The sequence below is a fragment of the Fulvia fulva genome, chromosome 1, assembly GCF_020509005.1.
Source record: "Fulvia fulva chromosome 1, complete sequence".
Lineage (NCBI taxonomy): Eukaryota > Fungi > Ascomycota > Dothideomycetes > Mycosphaerellales > Mycosphaerellaceae > Fulvia > Fulvia fulva.
Genome location: NC_063012.1, coordinates 1,899,702 through 1,913,081, shown reverse-complemented (window position 1 = coordinate 1,913,081; position 13,380 = coordinate 1,899,702). Strand labels below are relative to the sequence as shown.

The following is a 13,380-nucleotide window of genomic DNA, read 5'->3' as shown; positions in this document are numbered from 1 at the left end:
GATCGGTATGTCGTTCTGCAGCTCTCTTTGTCACTCCCCACGCGACACAGCCCACACCTCAAGGATTTGTGTTGCAGCTGTCAGATGTGGTTGCCCGTGTGCGACAGGGCGTCTGCTGTAGCTACGCGTAGGGTGTATCACTCGAACCAGTATGAATGAAGAGAGACACAAGACGTGGGCAACCCAAGCGCTTGCTACCATTTCACTAGCCTTAGCCAATGGCAAGCTTTGCGTCGTATCGAAAAGACTACACGTACTAGGCCAAAGAGAATGGATACCACTGTCCACCGTCCAACAGCAACCTAACTCCACTTGCCTTGCATCACCACCGCCCCGCCGCCCTCCTGAAAGGTTCCCCGTCGAAATCGCCTCGATTCCACCGCTTGATGTCACGTCCACACAAGTCCCAGAGCCTGGCATGTAACGCATCTTGTCGCACCTGCTCCTCCCGCTGCTTCTGTGCAGACGAAGGCGACATCCTCTTAGCTATGCCACCACTCTGCACGGGTCCCTGCGTGCTTCCCCCGAAGAGACCTCCGGATCGCTTAGCTGGCGTTTGGAAGAGGCCGCGTCCGGCTTTGCGAGGTGAGAGTGATTCGTCGAAGGTGACGTCCATGAAGAAAGGTGAGTCTTGGGCTAAAGTGTTCTCGATGATGTTCGGGGGCGTTCGATTTGGTGCTCTTTGTGCAGCGTCTCTGCTGCTTTCGGGTCGCTCGAAGGTGACGTTCAAGTCGTGGTGTCTTGTCTGCCGTAGCTTTTGTGCACTCTTCGTAGGGCTCTTTCGTGGACTTGGTGGGTACTCTGCCAGGTCCTCGGAAAGATCCTCGTCAGTATCCTGGTCGAGGATGAGTTCGCCCAGGGGTACGACTCGGCCATTAGGTCGTCTGGGCGTCGCTGCTGGCTTGGGTGTATCTTGCTTCAATGGCGAACGACCTGCGTCGTTCTCTTGCTCTGACTCGTCCAACATGCTACTGTCGCCGTCCTCGTCTATGGAACCCATCGCCTGCGCTCGTGGAGGTGGTGTGAGGCCGAAGACATCATCGTTGCCTGTTGGAAGTACGAAGGTGTTATCCTGTCGACGTCGGGCAGGAGCTTGCTGTCGTCTCCGAGCAGGCGGTCCAGTTGGCGATGTTTCCCCTCTACGCGCGTGCCGTACTTTGGCAATCGTCCGTCTTCTTCCCACCGGGGCCTCTTCGACTGGTTTCGCATGTTGGTCTTCTCTTGGGTCCCGATCCTGGGTTGAATCTTGTCCTCTGTTCTGCGCTTCTGCCACATGGACCTGAAGATCTCGCGGTATCCGAGCATGTATGCTGGTCATCATCTCCGCCTGCCTCGCAAAGCTCTCATAGTCGTCCTGGATCAAAGCTCCCGCCTCTGCATTCAACGCGCTGTCCGGGTTCGGCTGAATGAGCAGACACGATATCGTCACGAGCACATGGCGCAACGTCAACTTGCTGTCCCAATCGCGCTTGAGCGTCTCAACGCATACACCAAGAGTTTGAGGGTCGACATTGGGGTGGAAGATGGGCGTTCGGAAGTTCGCAGTAGGTGGTTGTTCGGGGTAGTTGGGTGGGATGTTGAGATGGAGCTTCCACACGCCTTGGGCGAAGGGTGTATGTGTTGGACCGGCAAGGAGGATGTCGAGCTGTGTGAGATCGTCGTTGTGTGAAGAAGTCGGGTGGAAGAGGTAGTTGACGGGCAAGTCCTGGCTGTGCAATGCGCCGTGGTCTGCGCGTAGGCGCTTTAATGCGCGCGAGTTCTAGTCATCTGTCAGCCATGTATTCCGGAGTCATGACAGTGGATGCGACTGGTGAATACGAACCATATCGAGATATTATGCGTGCTGTTGTGTACGATTCTCTGCTCTGCTTATGCAATCTCTGTCGTATGCTGGTCTACTTATGCCGGTCAATCGGAAGGTTATGTCGTGTAGCAAGTCTTCGGAAAAGACAATAGAAGCGAAATGCGATTGAGTAGGTGGTCTGTGAATGGCAGCAATGGCAGTGAATGAGCGCCGCCTCTGCACGTTCAACCACGCGACTGAGACGCGTTGTGGAGAGGCGGGGATCGTCGACTCGGGCCCGCATGAACGACATTGACTTCGACTTCATGCATTCTTCCTCGTTGTCTCATTCATTACCAGCTATGCACGCACACTGTGTGAAGTCTTCCTGGACGCTGCCCTATGTGCATCAATGCGTATATCATGCATTTGTATTCATTCCGTTCATGCGACCAGGACAATTCATGCTCCGCTGGTTCAACCATGTCCTGTGCCCTAACCCAAACACCCCAAACCCGAAAAATAACACCAAGCCTACCCAAGCCGTCATCTATAAGTCCTCTGTTGCCTCGGAGAACTTGCTCAAGAATCCACCTTGATCTCTGGTGCCCGAGTGTGCTCCGCTTTCGGCGCTTGTACAGACTCGACAGTCGGCTGGGGCGTTGCTGGTGCTTGTGCTTTTACTTGTTCTTGCTGAGGTGCCGTCGCTTGCGCCTGCGGTTGCCCTTCTGAGTTTGCTTGCTTCGGTGGTTCAGCTTTGGGCTGGGCCGGTCTCGATTGCTCCAATGTCATTTGCTCCACCTTCAAATCTTCCGGCTTCGGTTGCTCAATTTTGGGAATCTCCTGCTTCTCAGGCTTGGGTGTACCGTCTCTCTTCGGAATAGAACCTAACTCGGCGCCTTGTCCACTCTGGCCCCGCCTCCTGCTCGTCAGATTGTGCCATGTGCTATGCTTGTCACTCGAAGTAGGTCGTCCATTCGAGTCTGCGTGGTCATCGCTGTCTCGCATTCGAGCGAATATGCCCTTCTTCTTCGCTGGTTGCGGCTTCGGGTCGTCGATATTGACATCTTCGAACTTATCCTCCTCTTGCGTTTGCGGGACCTGTACCGGTCGATAGAATGAATTCGAGTTGCGTGGTGGCGGTAAGAAAGTCCGGCTGTCGAGCGATGCGCGTGGTCGTCCTTCTTGTCCCTGCACTACTGGCGATCGAGCGGAAATGTCCTGCAAACGTTAGCCGCTCGACCGTGGTAGGTTCATGGCGTTTCACCCACAAATGACCTGCGATACGAGTCGAACGACTCTCGCGATATACTAAACGGCTCATTCTCGTCGAAGGCGCATTTGTGCAGCGAGGACGACGTGGTTGATCTCGACGCTGTCGTTCCCCAGAAGCTCTTCTTTTCAGTCGGCGAAGGTGGAAGGTAGACGCCAGAGTCGTTAATCTCTGGAATGCAGTCGTCAGCATTGGTCCGGGCTTGGTCCGAGGTCGCCATCCCAGGCGCATCCCGACTCACCACTGAGCTTGTACTCGACTGGTTCCTTGTCGTTGACGTTGAACTGCTTGGTACTGTTGCTACTGGTCGGTGGCTTCTCTGCACCGTTGACCGTTGGTGGAGGTCGCACGTTCTCGTCGTTCTTCTTGAACGGGTTCCGTATGATGGGCATTGTGCCTCGAGTCGTGGTGGTAGATCTGTTGTTGCGCTGCTAACACTGCCAAAAGATGCTGCTGGCACTATGCGCTGATCGAGTGTTTGTGATGTTCTTGTTATTGAAACAACAGAGAGATCTGGAACGCAGGTGTAGTTGGCCCTGCAGAAGAGAGTACCTAGGTAGTCTGGGGCAGGATCCTCCCACCTCCGACAGATGGGACATGTCACCTTACGGAGATCGGCAAGGGACGATCCTTTCTTGCAATGCTTGAATCAGACGACGATGTTTTGCTGAGACAAGCTGCAATGCGATTGGAGACGAAGAAACTTCCGGTGGCCGCGTGAGCTGTCAGTACAGTAGTACCTTCGAATTGCGGCCGAGCGAGGTCATCGAATACTCTGGCCCGATGGATCGCGGCGGCTTTCCCAGCGCCACGACTCTCACAAAGTCATCGCCAAGGCGACCGATGATGTCGTGGTACTCGAGATTACATGTAGAAAGATGTGCTTTGCAGGCCACATGCACCATTTCTGCGACCACCGACCCATCAATGCCCCGTCAAGTCGGCCGTAGAACTACGCCCGACATGTTCCGTCCTTTGCCGGACGAGGGGTTTGGTACTGTTCCTCCCACTGACCATAGTACTTCACATCTGTCAGAGAGATGCCCTTGTAACTTGGGCGAGTCTTCTGGCTTGCTTGTACTATGCTAGTTGTCAGCCGGTGCTTTGTGTGCATGCCGAATGACATCGATGGCTGTGATGACGGCTTTGAAGTAAAGCAAGACTCAGGTTTTTATGCAGTCTGTAAACAACAACCTCGGCTCCTACACGGGTACTGGAGGATGAATCCCAGATCGTCGAAAGAAATGAAGTCGCAAACATAGCAACATTGCTGGTGGGACTGTGAAAGGTGAAGGGACACAAGATTGACAAATGGCCGCCGAGACTTGCTGGGTGAACAGTGCTTGTGATTCCAAGAACACGTAGCAGATGGCGTCCAGGACTTGACGAGGTGACCTAGGCATTCACTGACGTCCCATGCTGCCGCTCTGCTTTCTGCTTTCTGCTTGCTGTTCGTGAATGAACTGGCAAGAGTGCGTCGAAAGTGTTCGCTAGCGCCAGATTATTGATTGGCTCTCGTCGCATGCGCTGAGCCCAAAGCTCAACTTAGAAATCCAGGCGCATCTTACTCCCTACATAAACCGCGACTTGTTTGCTAGAAGCCACTACCCGCATGGTCGGGCCACGATGGCTGTACCAACTATCCTCCCCGCTGAGGCAACTCCTCTCGACATTGGGAAGAAGAGGCGGTACAGCGAGGTGGTGGACCTCACACATGAAGACCACACTACCGCTGCTTCTGAAAGACCACCACCACCGGCCATAACTCGGGATAGTGACACGCGACCACACGAGGCGCCTCCTCCGCGCAACATAGAGGACGACGAGTTTCCCGACGACGAGAGTGATACCTCGGACCTGGAAGACATGCTGGACGAGTCTGAATTGAATCCATGGGCAGACATAACAGATGGTACAATTCATCGTTCAGATGATCTAAAGAACCTACCGCTAACTGAATTATAGATGGACCTTTCTCGATGTCTGCCGACAAGATTGCTGCCTACAAGGCTCAGCTTCGCCAAGTGGGACCAGAAGACTTCTTCGACGATGCAATCAATAACCAGGGACTAAGTCCTCGTCAACTCGGTGTCGTGTTTGGAGTCAACCCTCTCATAGCGGTTGAGGACGACACCTATCTACGACTACTGAGCGTGGCCATTGTGCGCTTCTATCATAAGAGGACAAAGCTCTCGCAATGGAACACCATCGACGATGCTGCAAAGCTGCTCCAAAGCAGCTGCAACATTATGGTCATCACCGGCGCTGGCATCTCGACCTCGCTCGGCATACCCGACTTCCGTTCCAAGGGCACCGGATTCTACGACAAGGTTCGAGAAATGGGCTATTCAGAGCCTGAGGATGTTTTCGATATACGAAACTTCGACGAGAGGCCTGAGATCTTTTACAGTCTAGCTGGAGACATCTTGCCAGGCCAGAAGCGATACTCGCCGACCCACGGCTTCATCCGTTTGCTCCAGGACGAGGGCCGACTGCAGACCAACTACACCCAAAACATCGACAATCTCGAAGAAGTGGCAGGCATCGAGAGGAATCGCATCATCCAGTGTCATGGCAGCTTTGCTACTGCTTCATGCCGCAAGTGCAAGCATCAGGTCAAGGGGACAGAGATCTTCAGCGATATTCGTGCCAAGCGGGTCGCACGATGCAAGCGATGCATAGAGGCTCTAAGGAGCTCGGCACTAGCACTACCACCACAGAAGCGTTCAAAGTCGAAGAATCGGTATTCCTCCGCAGACTCGGACGCTGACGACGATATACCACAGCCCGGCATCATGAAGCCAGACATCACCTTCTTCGGCGAGCAGCTACCCACCACTTTCTTCGACACCTTCACCCAGCGCGACGCTCAGCAGACAGATCTTGTAATCGTCATTGGCACATCTTTGAAAGTGGCTCCAGTCAGCGAGATGCCAAACTTCCTCCCACACGCAGTCCCCCACATCTACATCTCGCGAGAACCGATCAAGCACGTCGAGTTCGACATCCAGCTCCTTGGTAATTGCGACGACGTGGTGTACGAGCTATGCCGCAGAGCAGGCTGGAACCTCAAACACGACATGATCCCCACCACCACCGGCTACACCATGGACATTACGCCACACCCCGAGGTCAGTCACATCTCCCGAGTCGCGCCTAGGAAGCCCGAGATCGAGGAGTCGGACGATTCGGATAATGGCGGTGCTCACGATCCAGCACCTGTGCTAGTCCACCGCAGTCCTCAAAAATCGAGCTCGCAGAATCCGAGTCCGCAGAAATCGAAACAGACGACGAACACCAACAGCGTCTTCCGGATGCTGAATGGAGATTTCACGCCCACGCCGTGAAGCACGACTACAACTACGACTACGACTTTCAATACTTGTATAACGAGCCCTCAGAACCTTCAGCCAGGCGTTTGGGGGGGGGGGTATATGATGAGATGCATGAACGTACAGGAATGCTGAGGGGTGTGGCGCATCATGGTGACAATTGTGTACTGCTAGACAGACCAACAGGATAGAGAGGTGTAGCGGCGCAGTCGATCTTGGTCTTGGTCTTGATCTTGATATGGTTCGCATTGACACTCTTCGAGCTTTGGGGACAATCTCACACATTTTCGTGGTCGCTCCTCGCTCCTGTGACGTCTATCAAATCCCTCGCCCATGGCGGTCTTGCACCTGGTGGTCTTTCGCTCGAAGCTCGATCGACTCCTCGATAGGACTTCACCTGCCCTCTCATATCGGCCGTCGGGGATCCTTAGGCGCAAAGTCCTCGCTGGTAGCTTTGAGCCTCCATTCTTCGCCATACACTTCCGCCTGTCCTCTCCACTCAAGTCTCCACAGCATTCAACCCCTCCATAACCTCCCGCCCAACACCACCCCGCTCAACCACCGCCTTAATCATCTGCGCCAGCAGCGTTCTACTCACGCCACCACGCGGTGGCCTCCAAACACTCTGCCCAGCATCCTTCTCCCTCAGCTTCAACGTCTCCTCCGCAGACATCCCACCCCCAGCCGTAGTATCCGCTCGATTCGGCACACCCGCGGCCGTCAACCTCGAGGGTGGATCGACCGTCCTGAGCGCCACCATCTTCATCTGTCTATCCTGTCCCTGTGCTGCTGCTGATATTGCGACTACTGCGTCGGCTACTGCTAGCTCTTCTTTGCTGGGGTCGAAGAGGATGTTGGAGCCTGCTGTCATCACTAGTAAGGTGATGGGAGGTTTCGTGGTGGATTTCCCACTCGCGTCGTCTCGGGGGAAGAGGTAGGTTGAAGCTTCCCAGTCGTCGTTGAAGATGGGGTCTTCGTCGCGTTCTGAGATGAGCGCGGGGATGCGTGTCGACAGGAGCGCGAGGTGTGTCGTTAAGGACAAGAGAGGGAGAGGGTACGAGAGCGGCTGCGAGAGAAGGAGAATCTGTAATTTCCCTTACCGTTAACAAAAGTTTCCCCATCATGTCTCCAAAAAAAACCCCGTGTCTGCCCTCATCCTGGCATAGAGGAGGATTGGGATCTTTCACCTACATCAACAAACAACCTCCAGTGAAACCTCCCATTGATCCACAACCTATCCCTGACACCACTCCCATCCGCCAGCATAGCCTCCGTAAGCATCGCAGCCAGGAACACAGGCAACGCATCGTCATCTCTCATACCGGGAATCTCAATCGCAACCTCCAACCACTCGTCCCTTCCCTCTCCTCTCCCCTCCTCATACTCCCCATCACCATCCATATCCACATCCCCATCAACCCTCCTCTCTCCCCGCTCCTGCTCCCTCTGCACATGCAAACCACCTCTTCCCACCAAGACGGTCTTCTCAACCTCCATCTTCACCCCCACAATCGCCTCCGTCCCATCCGCAAAGCAAATCCTCGCCGAGCCATTAGCGCTCGGCAGAATTTCTGTCTCGGCGACTAGAGGGCGGAATTGTGTGGGAGCGCGGCCGTCGGGGCGGATGGGTGGTGTTTGGGAGAGGGAGTGGTGGAGGTAGGACAGTTCGGCGGGGGAGAGGGGGATGTTGGTGTAGGGTGCCATGGTGATTGTTGCGGTCGTAGAGGTGATGACGGTTAGTTACATTCGGTATGTGCGAGGAGGTGTTGTGGTCGTGGAGTTGTGAGGTGTGGGTTGGGGGAGGAAGGGTGAGAGGACCAAGTCTGGAACTTCACGACGGACGAAAAGAGCTTCGAGCTCCCACGAAGAGAAACGCGAAAGTGCTGCGGAGTGAGGTAGACGCGATCTGAAGAGAGAATATTTGTCGATACCACGTGCAGGATCCCATATTCACAGTCACATTCAGAGAGAGGGGAGTAGTGAGAGTGGATCGACGAGTGGTTTCAAAACTTCAAGTACACTTCTATCTAGCAATGCACGCCTTCAGGCGCCATTGCCTTCTAGGTAATCCTCACTAACAATCGAGCGGTATTAGACCACGCTCTCGGGGTATCAGCTGACCGATCTATGTCTTTTCGAATTTGACGAGTCCTGAGCAGAAAATCACAAAATGGCTCCTCCACTCCTCCTCCCTTCCATTTGTACACGACGCCTCCTGCTGAGCCTGATAGAGCCAGTCCAGGGGGCCATTTGAGATCGAAAGAGATATTGCGCTCGCGCTGAGCTAGCTTGATACAGATGCGATAAATGATGGTGCCAGATAAATGTCCTGGTCGAGCAAGCTGTAGATGCTCCGTGGTAAAAGTTCCTGTACATGGTTGAACGCCGTAGTTCGCGCTTGTGCAAGCGAATGTTTTCCCTTTCCCGACCGCTCGTAAACTCCGGTAAGATGATGGTAAGAGTGCCGCTCGAGGCCAGCCAGTCGAGTTTCAGCCAGGAAGAGCCGATTATACACCCAAGCGCCAGACGCAATGCTGTAGATGACAAAACAAAGGAAATGGGTTTTCGAGAGCCATACCACGCCAAACGCCTCGGCGTCTGTAGCATTAGATCCGAACGGCCGTGAACAGATTGCTTTACTGCTGGTAAGCCCTTTGCGTGGCAAAGATGCTCGCCGCCGCCGCTGACGCCCAATCATTCTCGTCGTAAGGTGGTGTTGGCCATTGTGGGTCAACAACACCCTTTGGCTGCGCACGCATTGATGGAATGTCCACCGGCTTGGTCGGACTGTAGTCCATCGCACCATAGCTGATGTTCATCTGATCCTTTGATGGAGATGGCGTCAGGTATGGCGCGGCGTATGCAGGCTCAGATATTGCCTGTGGCAGCAGAGGGCGAGCTGGCTGGTAGGTCGCCGTGGTGTTCATCGATGGCGCGTTATCTAGATTCTGTGCCGCCTGGTGCGCATTAGACAATGCCTCGTCAAGTAGCTCGTCTTCTTCGCAAGGTGTTTCGTATCGGCTGCTTGGTGCGTGGCGCAGAGACCTCCGGGTACGATTCGCCATGCTTGGGTTGCTAGTGACCTCTTCTTTGCTGCATGGCACAGAATGGTGGCGCTTCAGAGTCGGATTGCTTGCCATCTTGGTTGGCTGTTTGGGCTGTGGATTGGCAGCGCCGGCAGCTGCGTCAAGGCTGTAGCGCACATTCTGCAAAGCACGATCGAGCTCGGCAAAGTTGGGGTCGGAAGATGGATCGACAGCCACAGAGGCAATGCTTTGTGGCTCCTGTACTGACTGCCGGTTGTTCGAGGCCCATGGAGCACATCCGACATTGGCTTCAGCGTCTTCAGCACTGGGTGACATTGGACCTGAGTTACGTCCTGACAGCCTTCGTGCTCGTTTCCGCAGATGCGAGAAGAAGCTTTCCCTTTGGCTGCCAGTGGGCGACTGAAGACCAGTGGCGCCAGTGAGAGCTCGCTCAGCCTCTTGCCGGTGCATGTCAGCATAGTGGTTGCCCTGAGAGTTGACCGATAACTGCCTCCCGATCTTCTTGCCAGGCCTTTCGTCTGATTGTTCTGCCCTTCGAGTGCTTGCCTGCGCTACAGTGGCGTCTGGTAGTGGGGAGATAGGTCGAATCGAAGGTAAAATCGGGATCGGAGCCGCGTTGTTTGCAGCACCGTTCGTCCAGGTCGCACGCTTGGTAGCAGCTGGTCTGCCCTTAGCTGCGACAAGAGCCGGGTCGGTCGTGTTGGCATGTACTGGAGAGGGTCGTGGCGATGAGTTCTGGTAGGCCTGTACGTGCTCTGGCACAGCAGGTGCAACGTTTTCGCGAGCACCCATTGATTTTCTGAACCACGATGACGTCTTTGTCGACAGCATCGGTAGGCCTTCGCTTGAGTCGTTGTTAACAAGCGTCGACTGCTTGCGTCCCAAGGCGTGAGCCGCACTGCTCTTTGGCCGCAGTGGGTCGACCGCATCTCTGAAGTATTCGTGTTCCAAAGCTTGCCTCGAAGTCGGTCGGTTCTTTGGGTCCCACAGAAGACACCAAGTGATGAAGTGTGCCAGACTGGCCGGCCATTGTGGTGCTGGTAGCACCGTTTCCATCGAATGCGGAGCCATCTTGGGAAAGGAGAAGCCAAGCTTCTGAGCGAGCTTGATGCCCTCTTTCCACTCCCCACCTCCAACCTTCTGACCATGTTTGCTGACCCAGCTGCCCGGGCTTCCCATGATCTCGCACACTCGCCAGACTTGATCGACTTCATTACCGCCAGGGAATAGTGGCTTCAATGTCGCAATCTCCACAGCCATCGCGCCGATAGCCCAGATATCCACAGGTGCTGAGTATTCACCTGCTCTTAAGAGCACTTCCGGAGCACGGTACCATCTTGTCGACACATATGTTGTGTATGGAACGCGAGAGTGCGTCTCACGTGCAAGACCAAAGTCCGCAATCTTTATCGAGTATGTCGGAGGAGTCGATGGGGGCGTTACGAGCTGCGAGTATCGCTTGAACGTGTTGCCAGCTTCAGGTGCTGAAGTGGAGACAAGTATGTTTTCCGGCTTGATGTCGCGATGGAAAAAGTGGTGATCGTGGATGTGCTCGAGACCTTCCAAGATCTGGAATAGTATGCTCTTCACACTTGTACCATCGAGCGGTTTGTGGTCGCGTGCCTTCATGAGCTGGTAGAGGTTGCCATCCATGTACTCCATGGCAATATGCAGCTTCTTGCTCAATGGATCGAGGAAGATGTCGTACGCTGGCACGAGATGTGGATGGTTAGGTAATGACTTCAGGAAGATGACCTCGCGTAGCTCCATGCATTGTGCAAAGTTCTCGAAGGTCTTCTTCATCGTCTTGATGGCCACCTGTTCAACGCGTTAGTCGTCAAACATATCGCGTGGAATCCTGCTAGTGGCACGTACCAATGTTCCCCTTCGAACAAGATGTGCGCCAGCGCCTCTCGTCCTGCCAAGAGTGACAGAGCCGAAGCTGCCATCACCAATGTCTTTGAGGATTTCGAACTTGTCCTCGAGACACACAGCAGAGTGTGACTGTGACGACCACCCACGGTAAGACATGTTGTCATACGCGACAGTCATGATTGCTTTGATGGCTTCGAACTTTGAAGCTTTGGGCCGCACTTTGACTGATTGCTACCGTGGCATAGAGCGTGATGTGTGGTATGATGGGATCTGATGTGAGGTCAGCAGCTTGCTATATCAGAACAGCCAGTCGCCACGCGTACCTTTGATGGATGTGATGATAGATGCCAATGGATCGCGGTCGAGCAGGTGTACCGTTAAGGCCACAGTATTAGAGATTAGTTGGTGTCGATAAGTAGACGGTCGATGCAAAGGATAAGGATGGTGACCCAGGGGACTGGAGTCAGGGTCTGGTACTGGCGTCGAGTGGGACGTAAAAGAGTGTAGACGGTGAAGACCTGGAAGTTGATGTCGAGGATGCGGTGCGCCGGTAGGTCGAGATAAGGGAGGCTCCAATTCCACGGTTGGCGGATGGGTACCCGAAAGGATGGTGTCCTCTAGCAGTCGATCAGAGACAAGTTCAACCAATGCCGAAGTAGCGTGGCTCGTGGCTTGTCCCTTTGGCCTGTAGTGGGTCCTTTAGAAGATGATGAGACAGGTCGATGCTTTGGCACACGAAAGGAGGTTCGCTTCGAGGCAGAGTCCGTGTTTCCCCAACGGTTCGAGCCGCTGCGGTGCGCTCTGTCGAAAGGCTGTATGGAGAGGGAGGTCGAGAAGGAATTTGATGATGCAGACATTCGACTTCGAAAAGCCAACGCGTGTGTCCTGCGGAGTGCCGACGAGGGATGCCCGTCGAGGAGCGATCGTGCCTTGTGTTAATTTAGGCGGGAATTAAGTGAGACACGAGGTGGCCAGCAGGACGGACGGGCGTAATGAATGATATTGATCGCGGTTAGTGCCGTCTCCAGAAGGTTGCGGACTGCTGGCAGGGCCGGGGAGAAGCCAGGGTGGGTGGAGAGTGGCAGCGGCGCGCTGTCGAGCAGGACGATGCACAGATGTGCGCTTGTGGGAGCGTTGTTGTGAGAGCAACGGCCGGTGGCCTCACACGCTGCCTGCGAATGATGAATCGAGTCTTCGGCCGCTGGACGCGACACTAGCAAGCGGTGACGTGGGAGTGGACGAAGAGTCTGCTGGCTGCCCAGAGCGTGATGTGAGTGGACAGCGTGAGGCCCGCCATACAGAATAGTCGATGTGTGCGTGATGCAGCTGGCTTTGCGTCTGTCGCAGATGACTACAGGCGGTGATGAGGGGACGGCAGACTTGGACCTCGCCTGAAGAGAAGAGCAGGGAGGCGCCGCGCACAGTGACAGCCCTGGAGCCTCTCGGGCGGCAGAGCAAGTGAGGCAGGAGGCGGGAACACACCAAGTGGCTGAATCGTGCAAGATTCCGGGCTATGCTGTTTTTAGACTCACGACTCACTGCACCATTTGTGTGCGCGCCCGTAGTGAGAAAGTCAGAAACGGCGCTGCAGCACGCTGTCACCTGCTGCTGTGCTCGAGCGCGTCGCGTCTGGACGTGGACGTGGACGTGCTCTCTGCGGACGTGCCACGAGGCAGCTGCAGGCACGAACAGCGCTACAGGCTACAGCTCGACAGCCCTGTTCCATCGTCCAGCGCAACAATGCACCTCTAGCACAGCAACAGCCATCAGACGCGCATCTTTACCCTCGTCGTCTCCCTAGCCGGTGCGCCTACCCCCTGTGCGGACTTGTGCCTATGCAACGGCGTTGGGTTAGCGTCAGGGGCGAGGTTTGAAGTATCGTCGCTTCGGGTCTGCATCCCCGGCAGCGACCAGGAACAGAGTTCAATGCGTGATTGGGCCATGCCGGCTCGTCTTGTTTCCTGCCGTCTCACAGCACCGGGCGGCAGAACCACTGGCACACCATGACACATCTACTGCACTGCATGTTTAATCAACAAACACGCTCTGCGCCGACAGACGCTGCTATCG

General features: G+C 55.0%; 4 protein-coding genes across 4 annotated transcripts; 1 reads left to right on the top strand and 3 right to left on the bottom strand.

Annotated features, from left to right (window-relative positions):
- Positions 1–322: 322 nt before the first annotated feature.
- Positions 323–3,448, bottom strand: CLAFUR5_00459 (Ubiquitin-conjugating enzyme E2 S-C; the record flags this gene model as incomplete). The annotated part of the gene is made up of 4 exons (XM_047899607.1): positions 323–1,759; positions 2,378–3,004; positions 3,055–3,227; positions 3,298–3,448. 4 exons carry the CDS (start codon positions 3,446–3,448, stop codon positions 323–325), a joined length of 2,388 nt encoding a protein of 795 aa, XP_047755176.1.
- A 1,234-nt stretch (positions 3,449–4,682) lies between these two features.
- CLAFUR5_00458 (NAD-dependent protein deacetylase hst1) lies at positions 4,683–6,403 on the top strand (the record flags this gene model as incomplete). The annotated part of the gene is made up of 2 exons (XM_047899606.1): positions 4,683–4,968; positions 5,022–6,403. The coding sequence occupies 2 exons, from the start codon at positions 4,683–4,685 to the stop codon at positions 6,401–6,403; spliced, it is 1,668 nt and encodes a 555-aa protein (XP_047755177.1).
- A 484-nt stretch (positions 6,404–6,887) lies between these two features.
- On the bottom strand, positions 6,888–8,092 carry CLAFUR5_00457 (Exosome complex component RRP42; the record flags this gene model as incomplete). The annotated part of the gene is made up of 2 exons (XM_047899605.1): positions 6,888–7,472; positions 7,580–8,092. 2 exons carry the CDS (start codon positions 8,090–8,092, stop codon positions 6,888–6,890), a joined length of 1,098 nt encoding a protein of 365 aa, XP_047757187.1.
- Positions 8,093–9,024: 932 nt separating this feature from the next.
- Positions 9,025–11,487, bottom strand: CLAFUR5_00456 (Sporulation protein kinase pit1; the record flags this gene model as incomplete). Its single annotated transcript, XM_047899604.1, has 2 exons — positions 9,025–11,253; positions 11,311–11,487. 2 exons carry the CDS (start codon positions 11,485–11,487, stop codon positions 9,025–9,027), a joined length of 2,406 nt encoding a protein of 801 aa, XP_047755397.1.
- Positions 11,488–13,380: the final 1,893 nt, after the last annotated feature.